Source organism: Homarus americanus, unplaced genomic scaffold (genome assembly GCF_018991925.1).
Source record: "Homarus americanus isolate GMGI-L3 unplaced genomic scaffold, GMGI_Hamer_2.0 scaffold14467, whole genome shotgun sequence".
Classification (NCBI taxonomy): Eukaryota; Metazoa; Arthropoda; class Malacostraca; order Decapoda; family Nephropidae; genus Homarus; species Homarus americanus.
This window is the reverse complement of record NW_024733734.1, coordinates 4,891,589-4,919,281: the sequence shown is the minus strand read 5'-3', so window position 1 is coordinate 4,919,281 and position 27,693 is coordinate 4,891,589. Positions and strand designations below refer to the sequence as shown.

General features: G+C 39.3%; 1 protein-coding gene across 1 annotated transcript; it reads left to right on the top strand.

The window, feature by feature from the left end:
• On the top strand, positions 1–27,693 carry LOC121869945 (translocon-associated protein subunit alpha-like). The gene is made up of 5 exons (XM_042371532.1): positions 1–158; positions 13,341–13,559; positions 22,301–22,560; positions 26,650–26,908; positions 27,065–27,693. The coding sequence occupies exons 1-5, from the start codon at positions 83–85 to the stop codon at positions 27,124–27,126; spliced, it is 876 nt and encodes a 291-aa protein (XP_042227466.1). The 5' UTR covers positions 1–82; the 3' UTR covers positions 27,127–27,693.

Genomic DNA, 27,693 nt, shown 5'->3' with positions numbered 1-27,693 from the left:
TGTTGGTCGGTCAGTGTGGCAGACAGAGGGTCGAGTCAGTGTTGGCTGAGAGTAACTCTTACTTGTACCATCAAGAGTAATCATGTTTGGAGGCTTAAAGAAGCTGTTATTTCTTATGCTGCTGGTTTTACCGGTCATCATCTCTATAACAGATGAAGGTAAGAGCAACTGATGTCATATTTTCTATTTAAACTTCATTTATTCACTTGGAAGATGACAGCCAGATACCCTTATCTTCTGTTTCTATAGTGGGAGATTGTGTTAGCTTCACTAAAACATCCACATTGAGTAGATTATTTATTATATGTGTAGTTGGTTGGTTATGTGGGATATCTCAGAAATCTGGGTTAATTTTTTTTCATGTAAACTAAATTTATATCCTGTATTGCAACAAACATACGGGTGATGAACCCTTTCAAAATATATTAAGTGGCGGAATCAAGCTTACAGTTTACATTAAAAAATAGAACAGCATTCATTTTGGTAAATATTCGTCCATTGGCTGTCCTCAGGTTTTGATATGAGAATAGGTTTTAAGGATTTTTTTTTTTACTCAAATTTTACCTTAATTTCTTGAGCAAATTAGCCGTTTAAAAAACAATAATAATAATAATAATTTGTAACAGAAACCACTAATTTGCACGAAAATGGTGGTCAGGTTTGAGTAAAACACCATAAAACACAAAACTAACCTAACCTAACCATATTTTGGAGCTTACCTGCTACTGTTGTAGGTGTTTCTATTGTAGCTCACACAACATTCCTCCCCCTAATCTTTTAATCATATTCGAAAAAATGTCTAATTTTAAGATAATTTTCTTCTATTACATTACCGTCGGAAACGTATAATAACAGTGATAGCAGATGCCAAATCTTTCTCTGTTAAATATCTTTTATCTTCAGCCATTATCGCCGACCCAATTTCCAACTCAGAGTGTTCCCTTCATAAATTGTTATGTGCATGCGTTCCCATACACGTCACGCGGCGATTCAAAAGCTCTTTTTTTTTCCACCAATTAAAATGAATTGTGGTTTCTACTTTTAGAATTTGCGATATTTTTTGCCCAGTCAGATTCGATTGTGATTTTGGGTCTATCATGCTTTGAAATTCAAATTCATTTCCAACCATGGAAGTCTGATGGGTGGCACTTCAATTATATGGAATTGAGTGTTTTGGGGAAAAGAAAAAGAACACGCTATAGCATATTTTAGATCGAATGGTGTTCTTCCTACCTCAGTAAAGATTCTAATTCGGAATAAGGTAAGAAATAACAGTGATTCCCTCATAAGATGAGTCTGGTTACATAAAAACACTGTGAGAGTTCGATTTGCTTAGGATTGATCAGGTTAGGTCATCCCAAAAAGGTTAGGTTTATATGTTTTTCTTGTGTTTTTTGGTGTATCTTGTATTCACTTGGCCATGATTTTTTGTCGGGAAACGTCACACCCAAAACCCCGGTTCCCAACAGGATCCCCTATCATGTTGAGGATACAGCTGAATTATCTGGTATGCTTATGGTTACAGACAAAAGAATTCCAGTGTTTTCTTAAAAGTAAACAATTTCCACACTTAGGACACAGTCTTGATGTTGGTAGGGCACAGTGATCTTGTAACATTTGGATTGCTTCACTGTTGTTTTCATAAACTCGCTGAATAACAGATAGATATGGGAGGGAACACTTATCACACACCATCACTAGCCCTCAGAATTCGAAATTGTGTGGTGGAAGGTTGCTTCAAAATGATTGTCCAGCCAAGTCACATGACACAATACTTGTCATGCCGCAAAGAGGAGAAGGGGAGAGGAGGCAAATGACTCTGACAACAGGGCGGGCACAGAAATTTACACCTAGAAATTTGTGAGATACAGTACTCCGTTAATATTGATTTGCACTGGAAATGATATGAAGTCATATGTTTTTTATTTATATAGTCTTGTGTTTGCAATGTTGAAAATTGGAAACCTGCAGACAGCCAATGGATGAATATTAAACTTCAGTTATGAAAACAAGATTTAAATTTTAACTAGAAAGTGAGTTTTGTATTCAAGGTTTGTTCAGGCAAGCTGTCATATCTGACTCTACTGGTAAAGGTGTCTTCTGAAGGCTCACTGTGTAGTAATGTTAGTATTGTAAGGCAATTTTATTTTAAAACACAAGAGTGCAAAAAATAATGACCGGGGTACGTACTGTACTGTACTTGGAGAAAAATTACTGAATTTCCTGAGATGCAGAAAGTGTGTTGAAGATTTATGTTCAGTATCAGTCCAATATTGTATATGTAGCCATAACTTGGGTAAAGATGAAGGAGAGGGTTATCACCAGAAGGAACTTATGGAATTTCACCAAAATTTCTAAAAATGTCATTTGCATGATACTAAACACGCAAATGGAAACGACAATGCTCAGAACCTGATCTGTCCTTACCTCGCTTCCTTACATGGAGGCTTTGCACCCTGGTCCTCCCGCCATATAAAGTTTAGTCATATTAAGTTGCTAACTGGTGTGCTATGCTTCCCAGGCCCAAAAGAAACTTGGTAGAATTATTGTTTCAGTCATGTTGCAAATTTTTGGACTATAAGTTTTGGAATCGGTAGTTTAGACAATTCTAAAACACTTTTCTTTTCTATGGCGTTTCTGTCAAAAATTTAGTAAATTTATACAAAAGCACCATTCTTTCTTTAGATATTAAAAATATATTTTTCCTGTGGTTTTTTATGAGTTTCAAACGAATTTTATATTCATTTCTGCCGGAAATCACTCATTATTGAGATACATCCCCCCCTCCTTCCCCAACAAGGGAAGATGTTGGGAAATTGGAGTTTTTTGTTGGGTAAATCACAAGCAGGTGATTTCCAGTGGAGAACAAGGCAAAATTCATTCAAAACTCATCAAAAACCATCGGAATTTTTTTTTTAATGCTGAAAGAAACGTAACCCAACTCAACCTACCCCTTTTTCTGTATAAAAAAAAGGGGGTATCCTGACCTAACCTAACCAGGGGGGCCCCATTTGTTCATGCCCCTACATCTTACCTTAATCTGAAGAAGAATCAGGCCAAATGTGTTGTTCTTCCCACAGTGTACACTGATTATTACACTTTGGACAAGTAACGTTGTTCGGTAATACACCGTGTTTTCTAAAAAATTAAATGGCCTCATTATTTTACTGATGAAACTCGGCAATTGACGTAAAATAATCTCTTTCACAAAGTCGGCACAGCTCTTCAACCAGTTCAGCCATATCTGGTACTGAAAATTCAAATCTGAGCTCCCGACACACCCACACATTGTTCATTGGATAAGACAAAAAACTCTTGTCCAATAATAAGTCCCCTCTCGCTATAGCCAATAAGGAACTCCCACACTACCCCCAGCACATGCGCTGTAGACGCTTAAAAAGCCAACACGGAGATAACGGAGCACTGGGTGAGGGGGGTCAGAGCTTCTCCACGAGATGTAAACAACAAATGGCAACACTTGTGATTGACCAAATATAATAATATTGGAAAATTATAATATCTTGGTTATCCGTAATTTCCGGCGGAAATATCAAAGAAGAAAAATATCTTAGAAATGTCTGAACACTAAGATATACTTATTAATAACAGCGAGAGAAAGACCGGTGCTTTACTATAAATTCTCCAGAATTTTTTTTTTTTTTTTAATCGATAAAATTACCAACAATATTACTTAATTAAAGTGGCAGGGGTTTGAAGTAGAGGGAAATTGTGAGGTAAAATACTAAGAAACACTAAATAAACTGACCTAATGTTTCCTTATCTTTAAAATTCTTTAAATTATAAAAAAAGTTTACCTTCATGTTTTCTGTTTTTAGTAGGTAGTGGTATTGATTTCAGTGTTCAAATGAGGACGGACCCATAAACTCTAAAGTTATTTAACATTTTGACAAGTTAGGAAACGTTGGTCAGGTTTTCAAAAGTTTTTGGTGTTATTTTTAGTATTTTACAACACATTTTCCCTCAACTTCAAAGTCCTGGCCACAATCAAGTAATGTTGTTGGTAATTTTATCGGTTAAAATACTCGACAACTATAAATTTCTGACGGAAACGCTATAGAATAAGTGTCTAAATTGTCTAAGCTAAAGTTGTCCATAATGGCCCATAATATTTCTGGGTCCAGTTCCAGGTACATCTTGTCATTTCTAACAACTTTTCTTAGTAACGTTTCCATCGCAATTGATTCGTTTTCGAGAAAATCGCTTTTTATTTGTTAGGGAGTCATCGAATATTTTTTAAGTCCAGTGTTGATGTTCCCTGATGCCTCTTAATAATAATAATAATAATTAACGGTTTATTGAAAGAGCTTGGCAGCCAGAAGGCTGAAAATATACAGTTACATATTTGGGGAATGGGTTACGAATTACAAATAATATACAAGTGACATAAGTGACACATATAAGACATATAGTAACTTAGATGGGGATCAGCTCAAAATACAGTTCATTTCAACATAGTGACAGTGTAGGGAGCAGTGTTTACTGGGAGTGAATACACTGATTTATTACATGTTATTGATAATTTTTACAATGGTTGGGACTGGGCTGTTCTTATAGCGATCAGTTCGTGCACGTATGGGCTGGATGCGGTTGTGGTGTCGAACAGCAATTCTCGGACAGGGGATCTCAGGTGGTAGTAGGAGCCGGTGTCGGGGATGGTGTAGAAGCTTCTTACCAAATTTGCAGATGAGGTCGTGGTGATGGTCAGTGAGAGTCGAAAAGGGTCAGTGTGTTGGCGCTTCTTGATATGTGGAGTAGGAAGGGGAGAGAATAATCTTGCATGCCCTCTTTTGCACTTTTTCTAGGTGTTTTACGTTGTGTGGCATTTAGGAGGAAGACCAGGTGGGGGAGGCATAGGTGAGCTTGGGAAGTATGAATGTTGTGTAACACTGAGGAGCTCGGGTGCAGGAACTCCGAGGGACTTGAGTCGGCGGAGGAGGTGGAGACGGAAACTGGAGGATTTGACAACTTCACTGACGTGTGGTTTCCAATTTAGTTTGTTGTCTATGGTGACGCCGAGGAGCTTCGTGGAATCTACAACCTGGAGTGTGTTCGGACCTAGGGTAATGGAAGGAGGTGGGACAATGTCGGAGGAGAGGTTGATGTGCATAACCATTGTCTTGGTATGGTTGATGGTGACATGGTTGTTGGTGGCCCAGTTTTGGAGACTGTTCAATAAATCCTGAAGGGCGGTATAGTTGGGAGCGGAATTGTTGACGCTGATCCCAATGGTGGAGTCGTCGACATATTTCCAGCGAGCAGGGGCTTCTCTTAGGGCATCATTGATGAGCATAAGGAAGCAGAGTGGTCCCATCTTGGTGCCTTGGGGGACGCCACAGGTGAGTGACTGAAAGGTGGAGACAGCCCCTCGGGCGTACAGCTTGGCGTCGGTCACTGAGGAAGTCTGTAAGCTCCTGTGTGTTTGTACGTTTGATGCTAGTCTGCCGTTTATGTAAGATTGGTTGCTTCAATAAGCTTTGATGGGGGGTCCTTGGGTTGGAGTAATATACCTGTATATATATCTTCTGATCTATGGTGGTTCAGTCAGGTTAGGTTAACACAAAAACTGTTATTGGTATGAAACCTCGGCATTTCCGGTGGATTTTTGTGTGATTCATTCGAATTTGATAATAATTAATCTTTAACCAAAACTTGGCTCGGATTCTTAAATTTTGGCTTTTCTTTACTTGTTAAAAACAGAAAATCTGAGCCAACTTTGGTCATTTGTATAGCATCACTCACTTTTGCTCTTCCTCCACCCAAAAACCTAGATTTCCCATGGGTCCCACAAGATTATCAAACTCAAAAATGAGTCATTTGTAATAGAAATGAAGGTCAGGCTCGTTCAAAACACATAAAAAGCATCGGAAAAACGTAAGTTTCATGTCCAAAACCATTATGGGGAACCTGTAAAAATTTACCATAGTTCGAGTTCGATCATTTTTTTTCCACAGATGTTCTTTGGATGATATTAAGTAAAAAAAATGATACCCAGTACAACAACTTTTTACTTTCATTGTAATTAATTTAAATATTTTTAGTTCTTCTCTGTCTATGCTTATAAATCTCCCATAGTGGGCAGGGTATGAAGGATGAGGGGCAGTGTGGGGTAAAACATGGTGAAAACTGATCATTTGACACTAAAATAATGTCTCTAGTGTTTTGTATGCAAAGAAGTTAATTATTTACAGTATTTACCATAAATATCCAACTGAATTTCTGCCGTGTCAACATGTGATAGCGTCTGCTCTTTGTTTGTTTATGCTCAGGCTGAGCGTACTCTCATGTCCACAAAAACACGTGAAAATGCACAATGCCACTTCAAGATTTTTTTTATTGTTATTGGTATATATCATATATCAAATTATTGTAAGTATTTTCTGTTAACTATGGCCAGGGTCCCCCCCCCCCCCTTCTGCTAGGAAATTAGCTAAGGTTAGGTAGGTTTCTTTGGTTGATTAGGTCAGGTTCTGTGCATTGTCGTATCATATTTATTACTATTATCCAAAAAACATTTGAGGGAAAATTTATGAAATCGAACATGTTCCGGTGTTAGGCATCTCCAGGATTGTCATATTTTTCCTTTAATGCCAGTTTTCTGCCGCATTTTGGAGACTTGCACGTCCTTACAGTAAGTATATAATCACATATTAAGTCCTTAATGTGGTCTTGATTCTTAATAAGTACAGATAGCTTGCGATAACTAATGGAACATAATGCCATAATAGCGTAAGAGACTAAGTGAAGCCTATTAAATTGAAAAACAAAGGACAGTCTGAGATCCTCCAAGTTCACACATTTATCACTTATAAACTGACAAGAACAATGGATGTCACTGGAGACTGGAGAATGAACAGCAGAATATTTATGGTAAATTGATTATTTGTTAGCGTACAAGACACGTGTTTTACCCCGTCATTTCTCTTTCATACCCTGCTCACTACAGGTGATTTATGATCAAAGAGAAAAAAAAATGCTTAAAATTAAAGGAAAAGGTCATATTGTTACTATTACTTACTACCATCCAAACAATATTTTTGGAAAAAGTGAACAATTTCTCTAAACTCTTGGTGATAACCATCTCCTCCACTTTATAACAGTACAGTGGTCCCTCGATTAATGAACACAATTGGTTCCACAGAGTCGGTTGTTAACCGAAAATTTTGTTAACTGAATCTATTATTTCAATGGGATATTGGGTAATTGGTTCCAACTCACAGAAAACGTATATACAAAGTATAAACAAAATACAGTACTGTACACTTACTTTGAGTTGTGTATGTAGAATGTTGCTGGTTGATGATGGGAATTAGAAATGGTGGGTGGAGGAGAAGAAGGGAGAATAGAAGGAAGTGGGGGTGGAGTAGAAGAGGAGGAGGAAGTGGGGGTGGAGGAGGAGAAGAAGGGAGAAGAGAAGGAATTGGGGGTGGAGGAGGAGAAGGGAGAAGAGAAGGAAGTGGGGGTTGAGGAGAAGGGAGGAGATAATCATTTTAATGCTTCTTGGAAGGCAAGTCACTTCCATCATAATGTCAGGAACCTTTGGACTGACAGATTCTCTAACATGAAAATCTTCTCTCCATTTTGGAGAGAAACTCTGAGGGGAATCATCTTTCTTACACTGCCTTATAGAGAAGAAGCTATCAAGTGTTAGTTGTGTGGCATTTCTCCTGATCATGAGCTGGTTCTTGAAGAAGGAGACCACTTTGTCTTCCATGGCACACAACATAGGTTCTGTTGTTTCCACATCAGGGTGCCTTGAAGCCAGTTTCCTAAACATATCCCAGTGGTGATCAACATCTTTTAAGTCTGAAGAAGACATATGGTCATCACTTTCCTTATCCTCCTCACCACTCTGTTTCAAGCATCTCATCCAGTTGTTTCAAATCTTCAGGAGAAAGTTCCTGCTCATGAGACATCACAAGCTCATCAACATCCTCCTCCTCCAGTTTGAGTCCCATTGACTGACCAATGGACACAATCTCCTTGTCCAACTCTGCCTCTTCCTGAAATCCCTCAAAATCATGGACTTCTGATGGCCACAGTGCTTTCCATGCAGAATTCAGGCATCGAGTAGAAACTTCTTTCCATGCTGACACAATCAACTTTACAGCCTCCAGGATGTTAAATTGCATCCTACAGAACTGTGCCAGTGATAGATCAGGATCAGTGGTAGTTGCCTGATGACACTTTCTAAACATCTTCATGTACAGCTTCTTGAAGTTGCTGATTACATTTTGGTCCATTGGCTGCATAATTGATGTAGTGTTGGGAGGCAAAAACAAAACTTTAACAAAGTCAAATCGAGCCTCCAAAGTGCTGGCAAGTTCAGGGTCATGACCAGGGGCATTATCCATAAGGAGAAGAGCCTTTAAAGGAAGTTTATTGGTGGTGAGGTAACTCTTCACAGCAGGGCAAAACACCTCAACTGCCCATTCATTAAAGAGCTGTCTAGTTCCCCATGCTTTGTGGTTGGGCTTCCAATAAACTCCGAGTTGTCCTCTTCACACCTTTTGTTGCTTGAACACCCTGGGGTTCTCAGAGTGGTATACAAGCATAGGCTTCACTCTGAAATCTCCTGAAGCATTGGCACCAAGCAATAGAGTGAGATGGTCCTTCATGGGTTTATGCCCCAGTAAAGAAGCTTCATCTCTGGTGATGAATGTCCTTTTGGGCATTTTCTTCCAGAACAGCCCAGCTTCATCCACATTGAAAACTTGCTGTGGAAGATAATCCTCTTCATCCATCAGTTTCTTGAATTCTACTACAAATTTTTCAGCTCCTTCTTTATCTGCACTGGCAGCTTCACCATGCCTAACTACATTATAAATGGCAGTTCTTGTCTTAAACTTATCAAACCAGCCCTTGGTGGCCTTAAAGTCTTCAAATGCAGTTTTAGAAGAACTAGGTTGATCTTCCTTCAAATGTTCATAAATTTCCCTGGCTCTTTCACAAATGAATTCAGTTGAAATGGAATCTCCTTTCATTTGTTTTTCTTTAATCCAAATAAGAAGTAACCTCTCTGTTTCTGCAATTAGTGATCTACCTTTAAACACTGGTAGACTTATCTCTCACTTTCACTGCTTTAAATTTGTCTTTCTGTGCAATAATTGTAGACACAGTTGATGCCGACATGCTATATTTTTTACTCAGTACATCGGTTCTAATGCCTTCTTCATGTTTCAATTGAATTGAAATCGTTTTTCTAGATTTCTTTGGACCCATGCTTGATACAGTAATTTCACCAATAAAATTTTAAGTTCACTACCTGGAATTAAAGATTATTTTATTTAAATCAACACTTCACTGCACATTATCAATACGTTAACAAAATTTCAGAATAACCAATAATTTTAATGCAAAAAATTTAAAAATATTCAGGAGACCAACAAACTCAATGTTTCCTCCACTGTAAACAAAGTTAAACAGAGAAGCTTTGGCGGGTGAATCAATCAGCTGATGGGCGAACAAAAAATGTACCCTGTACTGTATATATTCTCAATATGTTAACTAAATTTTAGAATGACCAATAATTTTAAAATAAAAAATGCAAAAATATTTGAGAGACCAACTTTCTTGATATTTACTCCACTGGAAACGAATGTAAACATAGAACCAATTACTATATTGGCGGACTAGCCAATCAGCTGATGCGCACAACAAAGTGTGTTTCTCGTAAGGCTGTCTTTAATCGAAGTTTTGTTCATTATTGGAACTGAAAATCCTTATGGGAGCTAATTTGTTAACCAAAATTTCGTTAATTGGACCGTTCGTTAATCGAGGGACCACTGTACAGTATTTGCAACAACTTCTTTATCATCATTCGTTGGTTTGTTGCCATCAAAATCGTAAATCAATGATGGTTTTTGTTATTTTAACGGAACTTGAAGGCCAAAGTTTATTTGCCACCTCATATGCCAAACTACAAATTATTCAAAACAAGATGGTTAGGTTTATTTTGGATGTGATCGTATGAGGTCATATAGTACATCACAGAGTGCCACAAATATTGAGTATACTGTACATTACAGGGAGATTGAAATAGTTAAGGGTACCTGGAGAGATTAGAACACTTGCAACTGTCTAGCTTATACTACATATGGGCGAGGGGTGGCCTGATTGAAGTGTATAAACACCTCAGAGGGCACTACTTAGTATAGTGTACGTGCCTGGAGCTGGTGTACGCTTGCCCCACATGGAGTCACATCTCAAGGTGAGGGCAAATTTTTTCGAAGTGAGAATTGTGAACTCTTGGAACAATCTAAAAGAGGGTGTTGTGACGGCACCGAGTGTAAGCTCTTTCAAGACCAGACTTGACCAACACTGGAGTAGGTTCAGATACGTACAGGAGCCAGTACAGTACTAGCCAACAGTGCTTAACAGAGATGTGAATGACTGCCCAAGCTGCTAATGAGCCAATCAGTGGCAAAGAGGATAAAAGTAAAAATGATATCTTGGGTGATACTTTGCAACTCCTGTGCACCAAAACCACTAATTTTCAACCGATTTTGTTTTAAGACATTGTTTAATGCCTTGCGAAAAACATAAGTAAAAGTCCAAAAATCCGGATGCCAGAAATCCGGACCACCCGAGAATCCGGACATTTTGAAAACTCACTTTTTTTTTTTAGCTGGCTTTTGTGTGTATGTGCGCATGCGTGAGTGCCACAGCTGCACAGCGACAACAAGCAACCACGCGGTCGCCACTTTAAAACGAGCAATCAAACTGTGACAACGTATGTAATTTTGAGTCCTACTCTTTCCATTTACAGAGTACTGTACAAGCCCATAATAATGGCTCCTAAAGTAGATAAACTTCGTTGTGTGAAGAGAAAGAAGAACACGTTGAAATTGAGTGACAAACTTGAAATAATTAAGAAACTAGAACGTGGTGTGAGCAATCCAGTTCTAATGGAAACATACAACATTGGAAAGTCTACAATTTATGATATAAAAAAGGCAAAGAATAAAATTCTAAAATTCACAGCTTTTTCTTTAAAACTGCTCGTTTTGATAAATGAAGCATGCTATATTTGCTAATGAATAAACTATCAAAATGTACTTGTTCATCTCTTCTTTATTCCTCCTTAAATTTGAATTTTAAAAGTACTGCCTGAGAATCTGGAAAATCCGAAAATCCGGACCGACCCAATCCCCATTCAGTCCGGATTTTTGGACTTCTGTATGTACAGTATTTTGATTTTTCATATTTTTTTATAAATTATATCAAACCACCACAATTTACATAACGCGGTTAACATGGTATTTACAGTGGTTCCTTGGTTAACAAACACAATTCGTTCCAGAAGGTTGTTCATTCACCGAAAATTTCGTTAATCGAAACCATTGTTTCAATGGGATTTTGGGTAATTGGTTCCAGCTCACCGAAAATTACATACAAACTAAAAATAAATGCAGTAAAGTACACTTACTTTGAGGTGTGTGTGTAGAAGGCTCCTGGTTGATGATGATGATGGGAATTAGAAGTGGGGGTGGAGGAGAAGGGAGAAGAGAAGGAAGTGGGGGTGGAAGAGAAATCACCCCATGCTTCATGCCGTCATTTCACCCATAAAAGTTTAAGTTCACTAGGTGTAATTCAAGATTATTTTCTTTAAATCAACACTGCACTGCACTATATATTGTCAATATGTAAAATAAATTTCAGAATGACCAATAATTGTACTGTAAAAATGTAAAAATAGTTTATGTTCAAGAGAGCCACAAGCAAGATGTTACCTCCACTGACCAGAGATAAAAACTGACGCCTTGCTGAGTCAAGTGGCTGATTGGCGCACCAAAAACTAGTTCCCTGTACTGCAATTATGTTAAATAAGTGTTAAAATGACTAAAAAATTTAATATAAAACTTGGAAAATTATTGAATAGTACAACCTTCTTGATATTTACTCAAATGGGAACAAATTTAAGCCCTAAAACCGATTACTGTATTGGCGGACTAATACTCCTGCTGGTGAGCAAGCGAAAACATGTTGACATGATTTCGTAAAAATTTCGTTAACCGAATTGAAAATTCTTATGGAAGGTAATTCGTTAGACGAGGCGTTCGTTAACCGAGGGTTCACTGTATCATTATTAATGCTTTATTCCCAATGACTGCTGTACAATATTTGTGAAATTGCGGCTACACTGTATACTGTATGTTGGAAAAACTTGATACCCTGTATATGAAATTTAAAATTTTATGATATTGAAAATATAAAATTTAGAAGCCATTAAAGCCTTATATTGTAAAAACTTTTATGCTCATCATGGGTGGAGAGTTGTAAGTTTGTAAAGTGAAGTGGAGTGATTCTTGCAATTGGTGAGCGTTGGTTGCTGTTATTGTGGTGCAAGAGGTGGGTGTGGTGGTGCAGCGGGTAGTAAGTCCTTGTGTAGGCGGTGAGCCTGGTTGTAGTGTCGCAGGGACCATTGAGGACAGGAGGAGAGTGATGAGGTGTAAATCATTTCAAGACGATGACAGCAAGTTGATTCTGAGGCTCCACCAGCCGTGTGTCTCCTAGAGTGTCTACCAATCATTGACTTTCCATTCTCAGTATGATTTTTGATGCACAGCTTATAATTCATGATGCCAAGTACCAATCACCTTAACAAGATGATGGTGGGTTTGCACAAGGTCATCGAAGACAAGGATAGCAGTTAGAAGGTTAAGACAAAGTGTTTGGAACAAGATCAGGATCTCATGAAGATCAGGAACTCAGCTTATTTCACCTGATGATGGTTAAGCATCCTAATGCTTACCAAACTTGTCCTCCTCCATATAGTACAGTATTACGGTGCTTAATTGTCATAAGCCATAAATTGGGGTTGGTGATCTAAATGTGGTCAGTTTTTGCTCTTTAAACTGTAACAGTCTTATTAATCAATACTGTACTGTACAGTACTGTACCAATATTCAGCCAGTTACCAGTACTTTATATGGTACACCCCTTGTTTATTAGTGGCTTTCAGACCAGACCAATTGTAACCAGAGAGTGTTGTGACAGCACTGAGTGTTAGCTCTTTGAAGTCTGGTAAAGACCAGACTTGACCAGCAGTGGAGCAGATTCAGATACATTCAGTAGCCAGTGCAGGCCCAGTACTTGTCAACAGTACATAACAGAGGCGTTACCGACTGCCCAAGCGGCAAACGAGCCGATCAGTGGCGAAGAGGATAAAGGTAAAAGAATGTGAAAAATTACAGGCATTCAATAAATGTGGCTACTATGCTAGTTTTCTGTTTAAATGTAGATGATGATGTCTGGCTCCATACCGGTATTTGAATTATATATTTATTATTTTACTTACGTAATATATGTTATTATTACAGGGCATATGAAGGCTTGGGCTCAGGAGGATGAGGTAGAGGGAGAGGAAGATGATCTTACTGATGATGATGAGGTAAATGTGGACGATGGTACTGGTGCTGAAATAGAAACTGCAGAAGGCGGCGAAGAAGAAGAAGAGGAAGAAGAGGAGGCAACTGCCAAGGGATCACCAGATGCAGACACTGTTATCCTTTTTACTAAGCCTATTGGTGCAGGAACAGGTTAGTAACACTTTATATTTATTCTACTTTGATCACATAGATCTGTCTTTCTGCCTCATATATGCACAATTGCAGGGTCTCAATTGTCTCTCTTACTATTGACAACACATATACAGTACGTATAACCTTTCTCACTCTTGATCTGTTCTATTCTTTCAACTCTTTCACTCTCCTATGTTATCAGTTGACAATAATATTAAAGCGGGGCCTTCTCGGATGGGTCCCACTGGTCGGGAAGGTTTTGGATCCCAGGGGCCGACCTGATCATCATCAAACTACTGGGGCCTCAACTGATGTCATTTTTCCAACATTCGCGGCTTGAGATCCAATTTTCCTTGTGTGGAGCACCATCTATTAACCTCTTCTCCTGACCTCTTACTACTATCTGAACTTCAACTGACCAAAGCAGCTTCACCCAAACCTTTTCAAGTCTCCAACTACAACCTTTATACCTCTTTCCGTTCTAAGGGAGGTGTATGCGCCTACTGCAACACACGTACACCCATAGCTCGACTCACAGATCTTGAATCTTCTCTTTATGATGTCATCGGGCTGAAAATATCTCTACCAACTATGACTATTTTTCTTTGTTTCCTATACTGTTCTTCCAACTCTACCAACTATTTGGAACTCTTTGACTATCTCACTTCTTGCCATGAGTCGTTGCTGTCCACACACCCCAACACCGAGATCCTCTACCTAGGGGATTTCAATATACATCACAGAGAGTGGCTTGGCTCTGCAAGGGATGACCCAGGTGGAGCTGAGGCACTCTCTCATTCCTTACCTAATGATCTGGAACAAATAATTAAACCCCCTACAAGCGTTCCTGATCGACACGATCAACTTACATTATTGATCTTTGTTTTACCTCTAACCCCTCACACTACTCATACTCAATTTCTGTTCCTTTAGGGTCTTATGATCACAATCTTATTTCTATTAAATCAAACTGGGCATGACCTCCCCCACCCACCTTTAACCGCCAACTATGGCACTATCGGAGGGCAAACTGGCAATCCTTGCGAGAATTCTTCTCCGACTCTCCTTGGGATGACTGCTGCTTTTCCACTCGGGACGCCTCGGTATGTGCTGACAGCATTGCTGGGGTTATGGCACAAGTCTTTCCTTTCTAAACTTCCCTTTTATGGTTTCTCTCGCCCACTTTATTCTCTCATCTCTAGCTTCCTTGAGAACCGATCCATGGCAGTTGTTGTTGAGGGATCGATCTCTCACTCTTTCTCTACCAATAGTGGTGTCCCACAGGGTTCTGTTCTTTCACCTACTCTTTTCCTTCTTTTTATCAATGATTTACTTCACACTACAACCAATTCTATCCATTCTTATGCTGATGATTCTACTCTTCACATTTTCCCTTTCCCCCTAATTCTCAAGGTAGGTCATTACATCTATCAATGCGGATCTGTGCAGCATCTCCGAATGGGGAGGTAGAAGCTTGGTTAAATTCAATAGTAATAAAACTCCGTATTTACCAATTACACTTTCCAAATTAGATGATCTCCCACCAATCACATTTCAGGATATTATCATTTTACCAAATTCTAAAATAGATATGCTAGGCCTCACCATTTCCTCTAATATGTCATGGAAGCCACATCCTTAACATTGCTAAAGCTGCCTCCTGAAAACTGGGAATGCTGTACAGATGCCGTAGCTACTTCACTCCTGAGCAGTTGCTTCAAGTATATAAGGGATTCATTCGTCCTAACTTGGAGTACTGCTCTCATATCTGGGGTGGCTCTTATTCTGTCAAACTGTTAGATAGGGTGGAATCAAAGGCATTTCATCTTATTAACTGTCCTTCTTTAGTTAACAATATCTCTTCCCTTTCTCTTCGCCGTAATGTTGCTTCACTCGGTTAACGAATTACCTTCCATAAGATTCTTCACTTCGGTTAACGAGCAAACCCCCGGTTAACGAATTCTTTAAAAAATTTTCCCAACATGTTTTCGCCTGCATTTGGCTGCCCACCAGTTGTAGCATTAGTCCGCCAATACAGTAATCCGTTTTAGGGCTTAAATTCCTTACCATTTTAGTAAACATCAAGAATGTTGTACTATTAAATAATTTTAAAAGTTTTATATTAAATTTTTTAGTCATTTTAACAATTATTGAACATAATTGAAGTACAGGAAGCTAGTTTTTTGTGCACCAAACAGCCACTCAACACACCAAGCTTGGTGTCAGTATGTTTACCAGTTCAGAGGAAGGAACATCTTGTTTGAAACTCAACATAAACGCTTTTTTCTGTGTTTCCAGTCAAATTATTGGTCATTTTGAAATATATTTTACTTATTGACAATATATAATGTAGTGCAATGTTGATTTAAAGAAAATAATCTTGAATTACACCAAGTGAACTAAAATTTTATGGGTGAAATGGCAGCATGGGGTGACTTCTCTTCCACCCCAATGCCTTCTCTTCTCCCTTCTCCTCCATCCCCATTCCAATTCCCATCATCATCAACGAGGAGCCTTCTACATGCACACCTGTATGTAATTTTTGGTGAGCTGGAACCAATTATCCAAAAACCCATTGAAACAATGGTTTCGGTTAATGAATTTTTCGGGTAACTAGCAACTTCTGGAGCGAATTGTGCTCGTTAACCGAGGGACCACTGTACTTTGACAGGCAATGTTAGGTGGATTTGGCATCCTGTGCACCGCCGGCGAGGCCGTGGGCTCGTAACACACGTCTTACCCGCGGTGACCACCATTTCTCTGTGGATGTCGGTCACACGAGAATAACCCGTTATAGTGCATCTTTCTTTCCTCACACAGCCAAACTGTGGAATGCTCTGCCTTCTTCCGTGTTTCCATACCCATACAATGTCTCACTTTAAAAAGATGGTTTTCCAGCATCTTCGTGGTGTGGATTAATATAACCTTTTCCTTTTCTATTTTTAATTTCTTTTATTCTTATTTTTTCACCCCCCAGGCCCCTTGTGGGTCGATGACCTGTGCCCAGGTGGGCTATTCCCCGTAAAAAACAAACACAAAAAAATACAGGGTGGTATGAGTGCATTTATCCCATCTTCTACCAAAACTTTCATTTCACAATCATGGTTTGATTGCTCCTGTTTTCTTGCATGTAGGGAGAGAGATAGGGCATATCAAGTTATGAAACTATCTCCTTCTCCTTTTACAACTTCTAGGAATTGTTGTAAGGCTATTCTTCGTAGGACCAAGCAGAATTTTGTAAAAAGAAAGACCGCTGTCCTGACTTACTCTTCTTCCAGTAAATCCTTCTGGTCCTTAACCAAAAACATCTGTAATAACTTCTGCACTCCCTCTTTTCCTCCTGTCTTCTGACCTGATAACTCTGTAGCCAACTCTCCCCCTGATAAAAACCAATCTCTTTGGCACCTTATTCTCCTCTAACTCCACCTTAGATGATTCCAACTCTATCCCTCCTACTGAACCTGTGCACTTGCCTATAATCTCCACTCGTAGGGTTGCTGGTGTGTTATCCAGGTTGGATGTGAGTAAGGAGCATGAACTGTACAGAATACCCCCTCCTATTCTGAAAGAATGTGGTGAAGTTCTGACCCCTGTGTTTGCTCGGCTCTTTTGCCTTTGCTTCAAAACACAAACTTTTCCTTCTTCTTGGAAGCATGCCTCGGTTCAACCCATTCCAAAGAAGGGTGACCATTCTAATCCTTCTAACTATCGCCCAATTGCCCGAACTTCATCCCTCTCTACGATTTTCGAAACTATCTTAAACCCTGCCAGGTGAGATCTACTGGTGATCTGCTCTCCTACTGCACCCATCTTTGGTCATCCTCTCAGGGATTACGGGGAAACTTTTGTTGTGGCCCTCGACATCTCCAAAGCATTTGACAGGGTATGGCACAAGTCTTTGCTTTCTAAACTTCCTTCTTATGGTCTCTCTTCCCCACTTTGTTCTCTAATTTCTAGCTTCCTTGAGAACCGATCCATGGCAGTTGTTGTCGAGGGATTGACCTCTTGCTCTTTCTCTACCAGTAGTGGTGTCCCACAGGGTTCTGTTCTTTCACCTACTGTCTTTCTTCTTTTTTATCAATGATTTATTTCACACTGCGACTAATTCTATCCATTTTTATGCTGATGACTCTACTCTTCACATTTTTCCCTTCCCCCCTAATTCTCAAACTACTGTGTATCTGTTTCTAGATCTGAAATCATTTAATCCATCAATGCGGATCTGTGCATCATCTCCGAATGGGGAGGTAGAAACCTGGTTAAATTCAATAGTAATATAACTCAGTCCAGTATTTACCAATTACGCTTTTCAAATTATATGATCTCCCACCAATCACATTTCATGATGCAATCATTCTGCCAAGTTCTAAAATAGATGTGCTAGGTCTCACCGTTTCCTCTAATATGTCATGGAAGCCACACATCCACAACATTGCTAAAGCTACCTCCCGAAAGCTGGGAATGTTGTACAGATGCCTTAGCTACTTACTCCTGAGCAATTGCTTCAAGTTTATAAGGGATTCATTTGTCCTAACTTGGAGTACTACTCTCATATCTGGGGTGGCTCTTCTTCTGTCCAACTGTTAGATAGGGTGGAATCAAAGGCATTTCATCTTATTGACTCTCCTCCTTTAGTTGATAATCTTTCTTCCCATTCTCTTTGCTGAAATGTTGCTTCAGTCTCTCTCTTTTACAGGTACTTTAATGGGCAATGTTTGGTGGATTTGGCATCCTGTGTACCATCGGCAAGGCCGTGGGCTCGTTCGTAACACTTGTCTTGCCTGCGGTGCCGACAGTTTCTCTGTGGCTGTCGGTCATACTAGAATAACTCTTCTTTTGTATTTCCATACTCATACAATCTGTCTCACTTTAAAAAGCTGGTTTCCGGCATCTTCGTGGTGCAGATTAATACAGTATAATCTTTTTCTTTTATATTTTTTATTTCTTTTTACTCTAATTTTTTTGCCTCCTAGGCCCCGTTGTTGGTTGATAATCCGTGCTTGGGTGGGCTATTCCCTGTAAAAAGATAGAAGCTCGTAAACGTATTCAAGGAGGCACATCTGCAGAAAATTCCAATACTTTTTCTTTAAGGCAGTATTGTACTCAAACATTTTTGTATAATAAAAGTAATTACTATTGACCTCAGAATTTCTCTCTATATCAAGTGCAGATGGCCTCAAAATGCCCATGATATTGGTCAGATTTAAAAAAATTCTGGGGGGCATGCAACCTCCCCTCAAACCCCCCAGCTGGGTTGACTCGCTGTGCTCGCCATGTTTCCCTAACCACAACTTCTTGGATCCCCTCTTTTGATTTTCCTGGATCTACCACTGATCTTTTGCCATAGATTAATAGATGAAAAGTTTTTGAGAAATGGTGCGTTTAACGTTTGTGAGAGATTTGGCGATTCCAATTCGCAGGATATTTTGGATTTGGGTTGAAATGAACAAATGCTTTGGACTATGATTTATTCTTTGATTATTGACAATATTTGTATGCGTCATGGTATATAAGGGGTCCTTCGTTGAAAAAAGTTTGAGAACCCCTGGTTTAAGCTACTTAGAGGCTGTTCATCTGCATGTACCAACAGATTTTAAATTTCTTTGTTAACCAGGATGATTTTCCGCTTATGTCACACCATAACCTTCATTTCTTTCTCATGAAGCGTCATGAAGTAATATATTGGGTTGTTGCATTGTTGACTTGAAGCAACAAAACTCCCACCCGCTTACGGCTTTTTTTACTTTAATTGATATCAGAGTGTAGATCCCGCCACAACAAAGGAGAAATGAGGAAGAGTGGGATTCCACGCTCATTGGCTGGAGGGGTCATGATGTAGATAGCAGACGTTCACTGTGATTGTCCGAGATGAGGAAGGAGGCTGCAGGCCGGCCGCTGTGATTGGCCGCCCACTCCTCTCACTCACTCATTAATGGGATGAGAACACCTGACGACGCAAAAGCCAAGCCCAAAATTTCCTGTCTGCCACAAATCGATGTTCTACCCTATTTTCAAAGGGCTTTCAACCTTATTTGCAGTGTAGTAAGGATATCTTATCAACTACCATTGTATAGAGCTAGGCCGAAAATAGTGCTTTCCAACAAAAAATGGGTTTCGCCCGGGTTGGTCTGAGTGAACCTTACCATGCAGGGCGCCTCGATATTATATACATGTCACAGTTCGTCGCTCAATACCACAAATTTAGTTCTTTTATGTAGTATGACAGTTATCACATGCATATTGTTTTAATGTCTTAAGAGTGGTAAAATTGGGTGTAGATGGTTTATTTCACATTCTTTATCTTTCCACCTACCTTGAATAGACAGGTTATGATCCTTACACTTGACTGTATTAAAGTCACTACTAAAATCTTTCTTTCCAATTTTTCCTCTTTGATATACTGTACTTCTCTTTATCACACTACCAGCACAGAACTTTAGTACCTTGACCTTGTTCTCCTTTAAGTAATGCACAGTAGATGACTCCTTGTGATACATCTCATATTCTCACCATGCCAAAACACTGTTGTCTATCGTTTTTAAAAGTTCCAATGTATCTTGAATAAGCTAGCTGTGATGCGTATGTTTAGCTGATCCTCCCTCATCACTACTTCCTACTGGATCCCTTGAAGCCATAATTTGGGGTTGATGTATTGTGGTGTGCCTAAAAATGAACACAGCCGAGAGAAAACAGAGGATGTTAGCTTATCCCCCTTTTTTTTTATAAATAAAATTACATGTATTATGCTACGGTATATATTCATTATACAGTCGGCCCTTAACATACGCGGGGGTTAGGTGACAGAGATACCCGTGAATGTTAAGAATCCGCGTATTTTTGCTGCCCCCCGCCCTCCCCAAAACACCCCTGGCCCCCCATGTCCTTATTTAAGTAAAGAAAAACACTATGTACATGTTTACAAACACTTTATTTAATATTAAAATGCAAAAAGAGCTATAAAAACAATTAATAATGTACCGGCTGGCATCTCCACTCGTCCCTGCTCCCGCCTCCAGAGCGTCACCACTCGTCCCCGCTCTATCCTTCCGCCTCCACATCGTCACTACTGCCGACAACAAACACAAATGTTTTGTGAATAACTGCACCTCCACTTCCTATGTACAGTACTGAACTGTACTGTGCTGTGCATTTTACAAACAATAAACATGGCAAGAAAAGCTATAAAAAAGAGATAAAAATTTCACTTTACTGTACCGTACCTATCCTCGGGGTCATCGTCACTCGTTTCCATAACAGTTGGTGAAGTGGGGGCGACGGTGGGTTCAGCTGCTTCCTCACTGCCGCCAGTGATGGATGGTGTTAAATCTCTTCTTCGGCGATCAAAGAACATGGTGATGGGGAGTTGTCGTCTCTTTCTTTTCATCTCTTCCATGATGTTTTTGTATGGAGCAAAAACGTCATCCATCCCTCGCATAAATTTCAGGGCATGCACCATGGAGGGGTCCATACCATAGGCCAGGTTTTTCAGTGCCTCAATATACCTGGTCATCTCCCCCAAATTCTCTATCGTTATTTCTTGTAGCTGATGTCAACACAAGCGTGGTTACAGCGAGACTGACTGACTGAGGGAGCGCGGGAACGCAGGGTGGCGTGGCGGGCGATGTGTGTGTGTGTGTGTGGTGTCGCGCGCGCGATTTGAATGTATATTCCTCCGGCGGCAATCCGCGTATTTGCAAATCCGTGTATGTTAAACCCACGTATGTTAAAGGCCGACTGTACTATACAAGGAAATAAAGTGACAAAGGAGAATCAATTAAAAGTACCAATGCTCACTGTACACTAACCTCTTGCCAAAAGATTTATAATATAATCATAGCATTATTTTCCAGTAATACTACACTACAATACAACTACACTACTTTTAGCGATATTACTTTGATACAACATGATAAAATGGACAAACAATGAAAATGGAACAAACAAAAGTAGGTAATTATGTTCAAGAAACTTTCCTGTGGCCGAGCGTGTGGTATGACAGGCAAATTATTAACTATCCTCCTTTAGTTGATAATCTTTCTTCCCTTTCTCTTTGCCACAATGTTGCTTCACTCTCTCTCTTTTACAGGTACTTTAACGGGCAATGTTCGGTGGATTTGGCATCCTGTGTACCGCCAGCAAGGCCGTCGGCTCATAACACTCGTCTTTCCCGCGGTGCCCACAGTTTCTCTGGATGTCGGTCACACTAGAATAACCCATTATAGTGCATCCTTCTTTCCTCACACAGCCAAACTGTGGAATGCTCTACCTTCTTCTGTGTTTCCATACTCATACAATCTGTCTCGCCTTAAAAAGCTGGTTTTCCGGCATCTTTGTGGTGTAGAATAATATAACCGTTTCCTTTTCTATTTTTAATTTCTTTTTACTCTTATTTTTTGCCCCCTTGGCCCCGTTGTGGGTCGTTGAAATGTGCCCATGTGGGCTAATCCCCATAAAAAATAAATAAATAACCCGCTCTGAGCATTTAAACACTGGTGGGAAATGGCGCGAGTCTTAGTACGTCACCCGGGGCGTTCTAGTTGGGCTTCTTATTATGTCACCCGGGGCGTAAGGGTTAAGAAAGTTACAGTACAGTATTTGGAAACTTTCACTAGGTAGGTAGGTAGATCTTCTCGTGCCCTTTGAAATTTGAAAAAAAGGGGTGTGTTTTTATTCAATTCACTTACTTTATATTTTGGCAAATGCGGTACTGTATGTCCGTTTGTAATGTAAATTCTTTTTTCTTTATTTTTTCTTCTTAGAACTACCTGCTGGCAAGTTGGTAGAGTTCCTTGTGGGCTTTACAAATAATGGTGACAAAGATTTCGTTTTGGATGCTATTGATGCATCCTTCCGTTACCCGATGGATTTCAACTTCTACATCCAAAATTTCACCGCCATTCCATACAATCGTGCTGTCAAGCCACGTCAGGAGGCAACTGTTATGTATTCATTCTACCCTGCTGAGGCCTTTGCTGCACGTCCCTTGGGACTCACTGTCAACCTTGCTTATCATGATGCTGTAAGTACAAGTTTGCTTTCATTTAGTTATTTATACTTCCATTAATATATACAGTACAGTAGTATACGTATATCTAAGTTCCATACAATAATTTATTCTCAGGTCACATTAGTTTATCATACTTTTTCCCTGTGATTAGTTGCCACTCTTTCTATTTACTGTTCAATTACTTCACTGCACTTTGGCAGGATAATGCCTGTTTGAATGAAAATAGATATGACTGTTCAAAGTCGTTAAACTACAGCTCATTTAGTATTTAATTTTTTTAAGGAATATAGAGTCCTATTTATTATACGGTATCTTCCTTCTATATGGAAGATCATTTTACAGTTATATGCAGTTTTCAGGTACAGTACTGTAATTTGGATATGAAGGTTTGTGGACATCATCTCTCCATTTGCTTTCAGACTTAATTTTATATCTGTTTTCCTTGGGAAAAATCTATTTCATGTATAAATTGTTGAGGGTTTTTAATACATTGTACTGCCAAACCATCATGCAGATATGCTCTTATTATCTGGGTGTTAGTTTGATGATATGATTTTACAGTGGGTTATTTATCTGCTCAGCGGGGTATTATGTAAGCCAACACATTTTTTGTTTTTGTTGGGGGACAGATGTTGGTGAGAGTACAGCAGGACTAATGCATTGTTGAAGCCATTACTGACATTTATTGCATGCAGGTAAAATTACCCGGCTTCGCTCGGGTTATGTATGGACTGTACAGTATAACCTTGACTGTCACAGTTTGCCCTCCCTGACATGGGTAACCACCTTAACCTAACCTGACTATGATTCACAGTTTGCCCTCCATGACATGTGTAACCACCTCCCGTAATCACCATGACAATATCTCGGATGGGGAAGATTTTTGGTTCTTGCACGGACCATCGTGGTTAATAGTTATACCTTGGTGTACAACCTTGGGACCCGTGCAATATGTGGGTTGAGTTTCAGGTCTCTTACTGCTTCCATTTTGGAACTATGGCTGTAACGGTCAGACACATCCTTTTATTAAATGTGGAGATTGTCATACTGTACTGCACTTTGCACTTCTTGTCTTCTTGTGATTTAGATGATGTACAGTATATCAGGGAGGTGTATGTTTGTGGCCCAAGATTTAGTTTGTCTACAACTATTAATAGTAAGAGAACCTGAAGACCTATTGTAGATTCTCTAGGTAAAAAACAACTGAGAAGTTGTGTACTGCATTTCTTAATGAGCAATAGTCACTGGTGCCTATGCATCACAAATACACTTAAAAGTACTGGTTAGGTATCCCTTATCCGAAATGATCTGAAATCGAAAGTCTATTTCATTATATTTATGGTAGATAATACACTGAATATGGCATTTATCATAATTTTAACTAGGGTAAGTATGTATGTGTAATTAATAAAGGTAAGACAGGCTGCTTAGCACCTCTGAGTCAGGCGTTGTGGCGAAGCCTAACAGACAGTAGTGATTGCGCACCTTTCTGGGTCTTTAGTGTACTGTACATCTTATCATATATTTTATGCCCCAAATAATTAAAATATATTTCATAAAACTACCTGCAGAATATATGTACAGTGAGTTCTGCTATAACGCGTGTTTTGACAACGCGAATTGGCTCTAACGTGATTTATGAATAGAGGAACGATATTTGTATAACGCGAACGCTTGTTTGCTGTAACGCGATTTTTGCTTACTATTTCTCCAATTTTGTGGTATTAACTGTGAATATGGTAAAGAAGAATGTCTCCAAGAAGCATTCTGGTGATCGCATTCCCAGTGATGATCGTAAAAGAAAGGCTATAACCCTTGAAGAGAAGCTCGATGTTATCTACCTCAAAATCACCCTTCTCCCCCATCAAGTTATATTCATATTTTTTCAAGGTAAAGTGTTACATTTACTGTATAATTTCATTATTAGATATGAATGTAACATTTATTTAGACTGTGCTATCCTTTGTGTTAGGCTACTAAATTTTTTTCGATTTCGAGTAGTAATCTGCACCTAATCCCATTTTCTCCATAAGCCCTGTTATTTCTATTACGCGAATTTCTATAACACGATGTTTTACAAGAACACAACTATCACGTTATAGCAGAACTGACTTTATCCATATGCTGTAAATGAAATATAAATTAATATTGTGCATAGACTTGGGGCCCTCCCTGCTGGGTGAGCTACCACATTGTAAAGGTTCTGTGTACAGGATATTGTATAGGTATTCCCAAATCTGAGACCCTTAAGGCTCCAAGCATTTCGGATAAAGGATACCTAAGCTGTACAGGTATCCCCAGATCTCCCAATCTATAATATTCTGCTTTAATGATGGTGATGTATGAAGGCCACCCCCCCCTATCTACGGTGTAAACAATCTGCACGAATGATGGTCATCGTTTGGCCAAAGAACTTTGCAGTCACTAAAACATCGCCAAAGTCACTTCACTCACCGAAACAGAGTACAATGTGAACGTTAGTGATGTATTCTCACTGTAAGGTAAAAAAAATCCAGGTCTGATAAGTAACACTGATACTGACCGATATTCGTTGAATTACATGGTGGCGCACATTTGTTGTTGTCACTACACTAGCAAGCTGTTCTATGGTGATTGCACGAGGCTGAGATCATGTTGCTACTTTTTTTCTACCTTACAGTGAGAGAAAATCACTGACCTTCACAATGTACTTTGTTTTGGTGACTGTGAAGCGATTTTTGCATTGTTTTTTGTGACTGTAAAGTGCTTTGCCTCTGTTTTTGTCAACATGTGAGCATTGGGGGCCACTCATTGTATGTTTTGTGACAAGTTCTTGTGCTGTGTTTTTGTGATTGTTAAGTGAGCAGTGTTCTTAACGAAGTGTTGAGTGCTGTTTGATTATTTTATGTTTACAGTAATATCTGTTAGCCGGAATCTCTCAAACCCGGAACTCTCCGATAACCAGAATGGAAATTTTCAAGGGAAATCGTTCCCAAAGCCAAAAAATTATGGCTTTGAGAACGATTTTCCGAGGGACACATTTTCTGGAAATTCTGAGAAAAATTTCCCAGTACGTACCCGGATAATTCCGGGGATAGGAGAGTTTTTTCCGAGTTTGAGAATTTAAAATCAGGCACATTTTCTGGAAATTGAGAACATTTTTCTGGTACCCTGAAAATTCCAGGGATAGGGGATATTTTTCTGGGTTTGAGAGATAATGTAATGCTCAATTTCTGGATCTTCCGAGAATATTTTTCCATTGACCGGAAAATTCCGGCAAGGAGGGATTTTTTCTGCCTTTGAGAAATGAAATAATGCATCATTCTGGAACTTCCAAAAACATTTTTCCGTTACCTAGAAAATTCCGGGGATGGTGTTTTTTTTTTCTGGCTTTGAGATAGTTGTCTCGTTACCCAGAAATCTCTCATTCCGGGAAGTGCTCTGCACCAATTGTTCTGGCTAATGGAGATATCACTATTATTGTTTTTTTTTTTTTTTCCCTTCTACCAGTGATACATGCGGTTGTTGGACTTGCTGGGAATGTATCCCACTGATTCCCATGTTATAATGATCCCGATCTACAATATTTCACATCGCGATGGTTTTTTTCAGGAACCTAACCCCATCGTAAATAGCTGGATACCTGTATGTCCCTCAATAGTGTCAAAATTTATGTGCCTCCCTCAACCCCTACCATTCACATCCTCTCTTGCCACATCCATTCTTAACCAAATATCCCTCCTCCTAATGACAGTTCTAACACTTGACAATATTAGAGACCTCCCATGGTTTGCCATAAACAGATGAACTGTACTGTATACACTAATTCTTACTTCACCCTTGCTAACAAAACTAATGGGGCCCCTTAAGCACTTGCTCATACATCATCAAAATAAAAAAGGTCAAGCATGAACCCAGTGCTTTGCCTTACATAGGATGTAATGGAGTGCCCAATAAACTAGCCCCAGCATTGTGTGGGGCAAATGTATTATTTTCTTTGTACAGTATGTGATGTTCCTGTTTCAACTTCATGAAGATAGAATTGGGTAAATTGATCAATTAATTACTGACAGGTATTAAATTTTTGTATTTTAAATAAAGTAATTTGTTCCTCTTTTTTAGGATGGAAACTCATTCTTGGAGGCTGTCTTCAATCAGACTGTCAGTATTGTTGAGTTAGATGAGGGTATGGATGGTGAGACCTTCTTCCTCTACCTCTTTATGCTGGCCTTTAGTGTGCTGCTGCTTGTGGCCGGACATCACTTTCTCTCCTCATTCGGCCGCAAGAAGGGAAGCAAGAAGGCTGTCGTGGAGGTTGGTACCGGCAAACGTGACGACGTGGACTATGATTGGCTTCCCAAGGAGGTCCTCAATGAAATCAGTAAGTGTCAGACTTTTGAGAATCTTACATGAAATCAAAATTGTTCATTGAATTAAACTTACCGGTATTGCAGATATTAATGACCATGGCTGAAACATAAATTATATGAGAAGTCATTTGTATCTGTGGTTTACATTGCTGTACCTTGTTTTTCAGAGAAGACCCCACGTCAGTCACCTAGGCAACGGAAAGCCAACCGTGACGCTAGTTCTAAGTAAATCCTCAGATGTTACTACTGAAGATGTTCAGTTGACTACACCAGATGATTATCAGCATTGTAATCATACCCAGTGTGGAGTAAGACAGAGAGAACAGGAACTGGAGTTTTCTGTAGATGGAGACATTAATGGAAAGGGTTTTCTATTCATCTTAATAACATCAAATGAAGGCATGTGGCTGATATTGATGACCCCCTGTGCCTGCTTACTACAACAGCCATCGAAGTGTACATTTTCAAGATTGTTAGGGTTATTTTTATGTGCCCTTCATCTCTTAAGTCTCATATCCACTATACGTCAGTGCCCCCAAAGTTATCTTCAGTCTTATTGACTATTTGTTAGCTGTTAAAAAGTTCACAAATTATATTCATTACCTCTCTTTAAGGCATTTAGTCAGTGTGTCTGAAGACAGCTTTGGGGGCATTGAAGAATATGCTTGGTTGTGGATTAGTGTGGAAGCAAAACTTGTTGTCATGGGTATTTTTTTATTTTATTTGCTACAGTGTTAGCAAAACAGTGTCCTATACAGTACTAATGTAATGGAGGACCAATAAAAAAAAATCTATT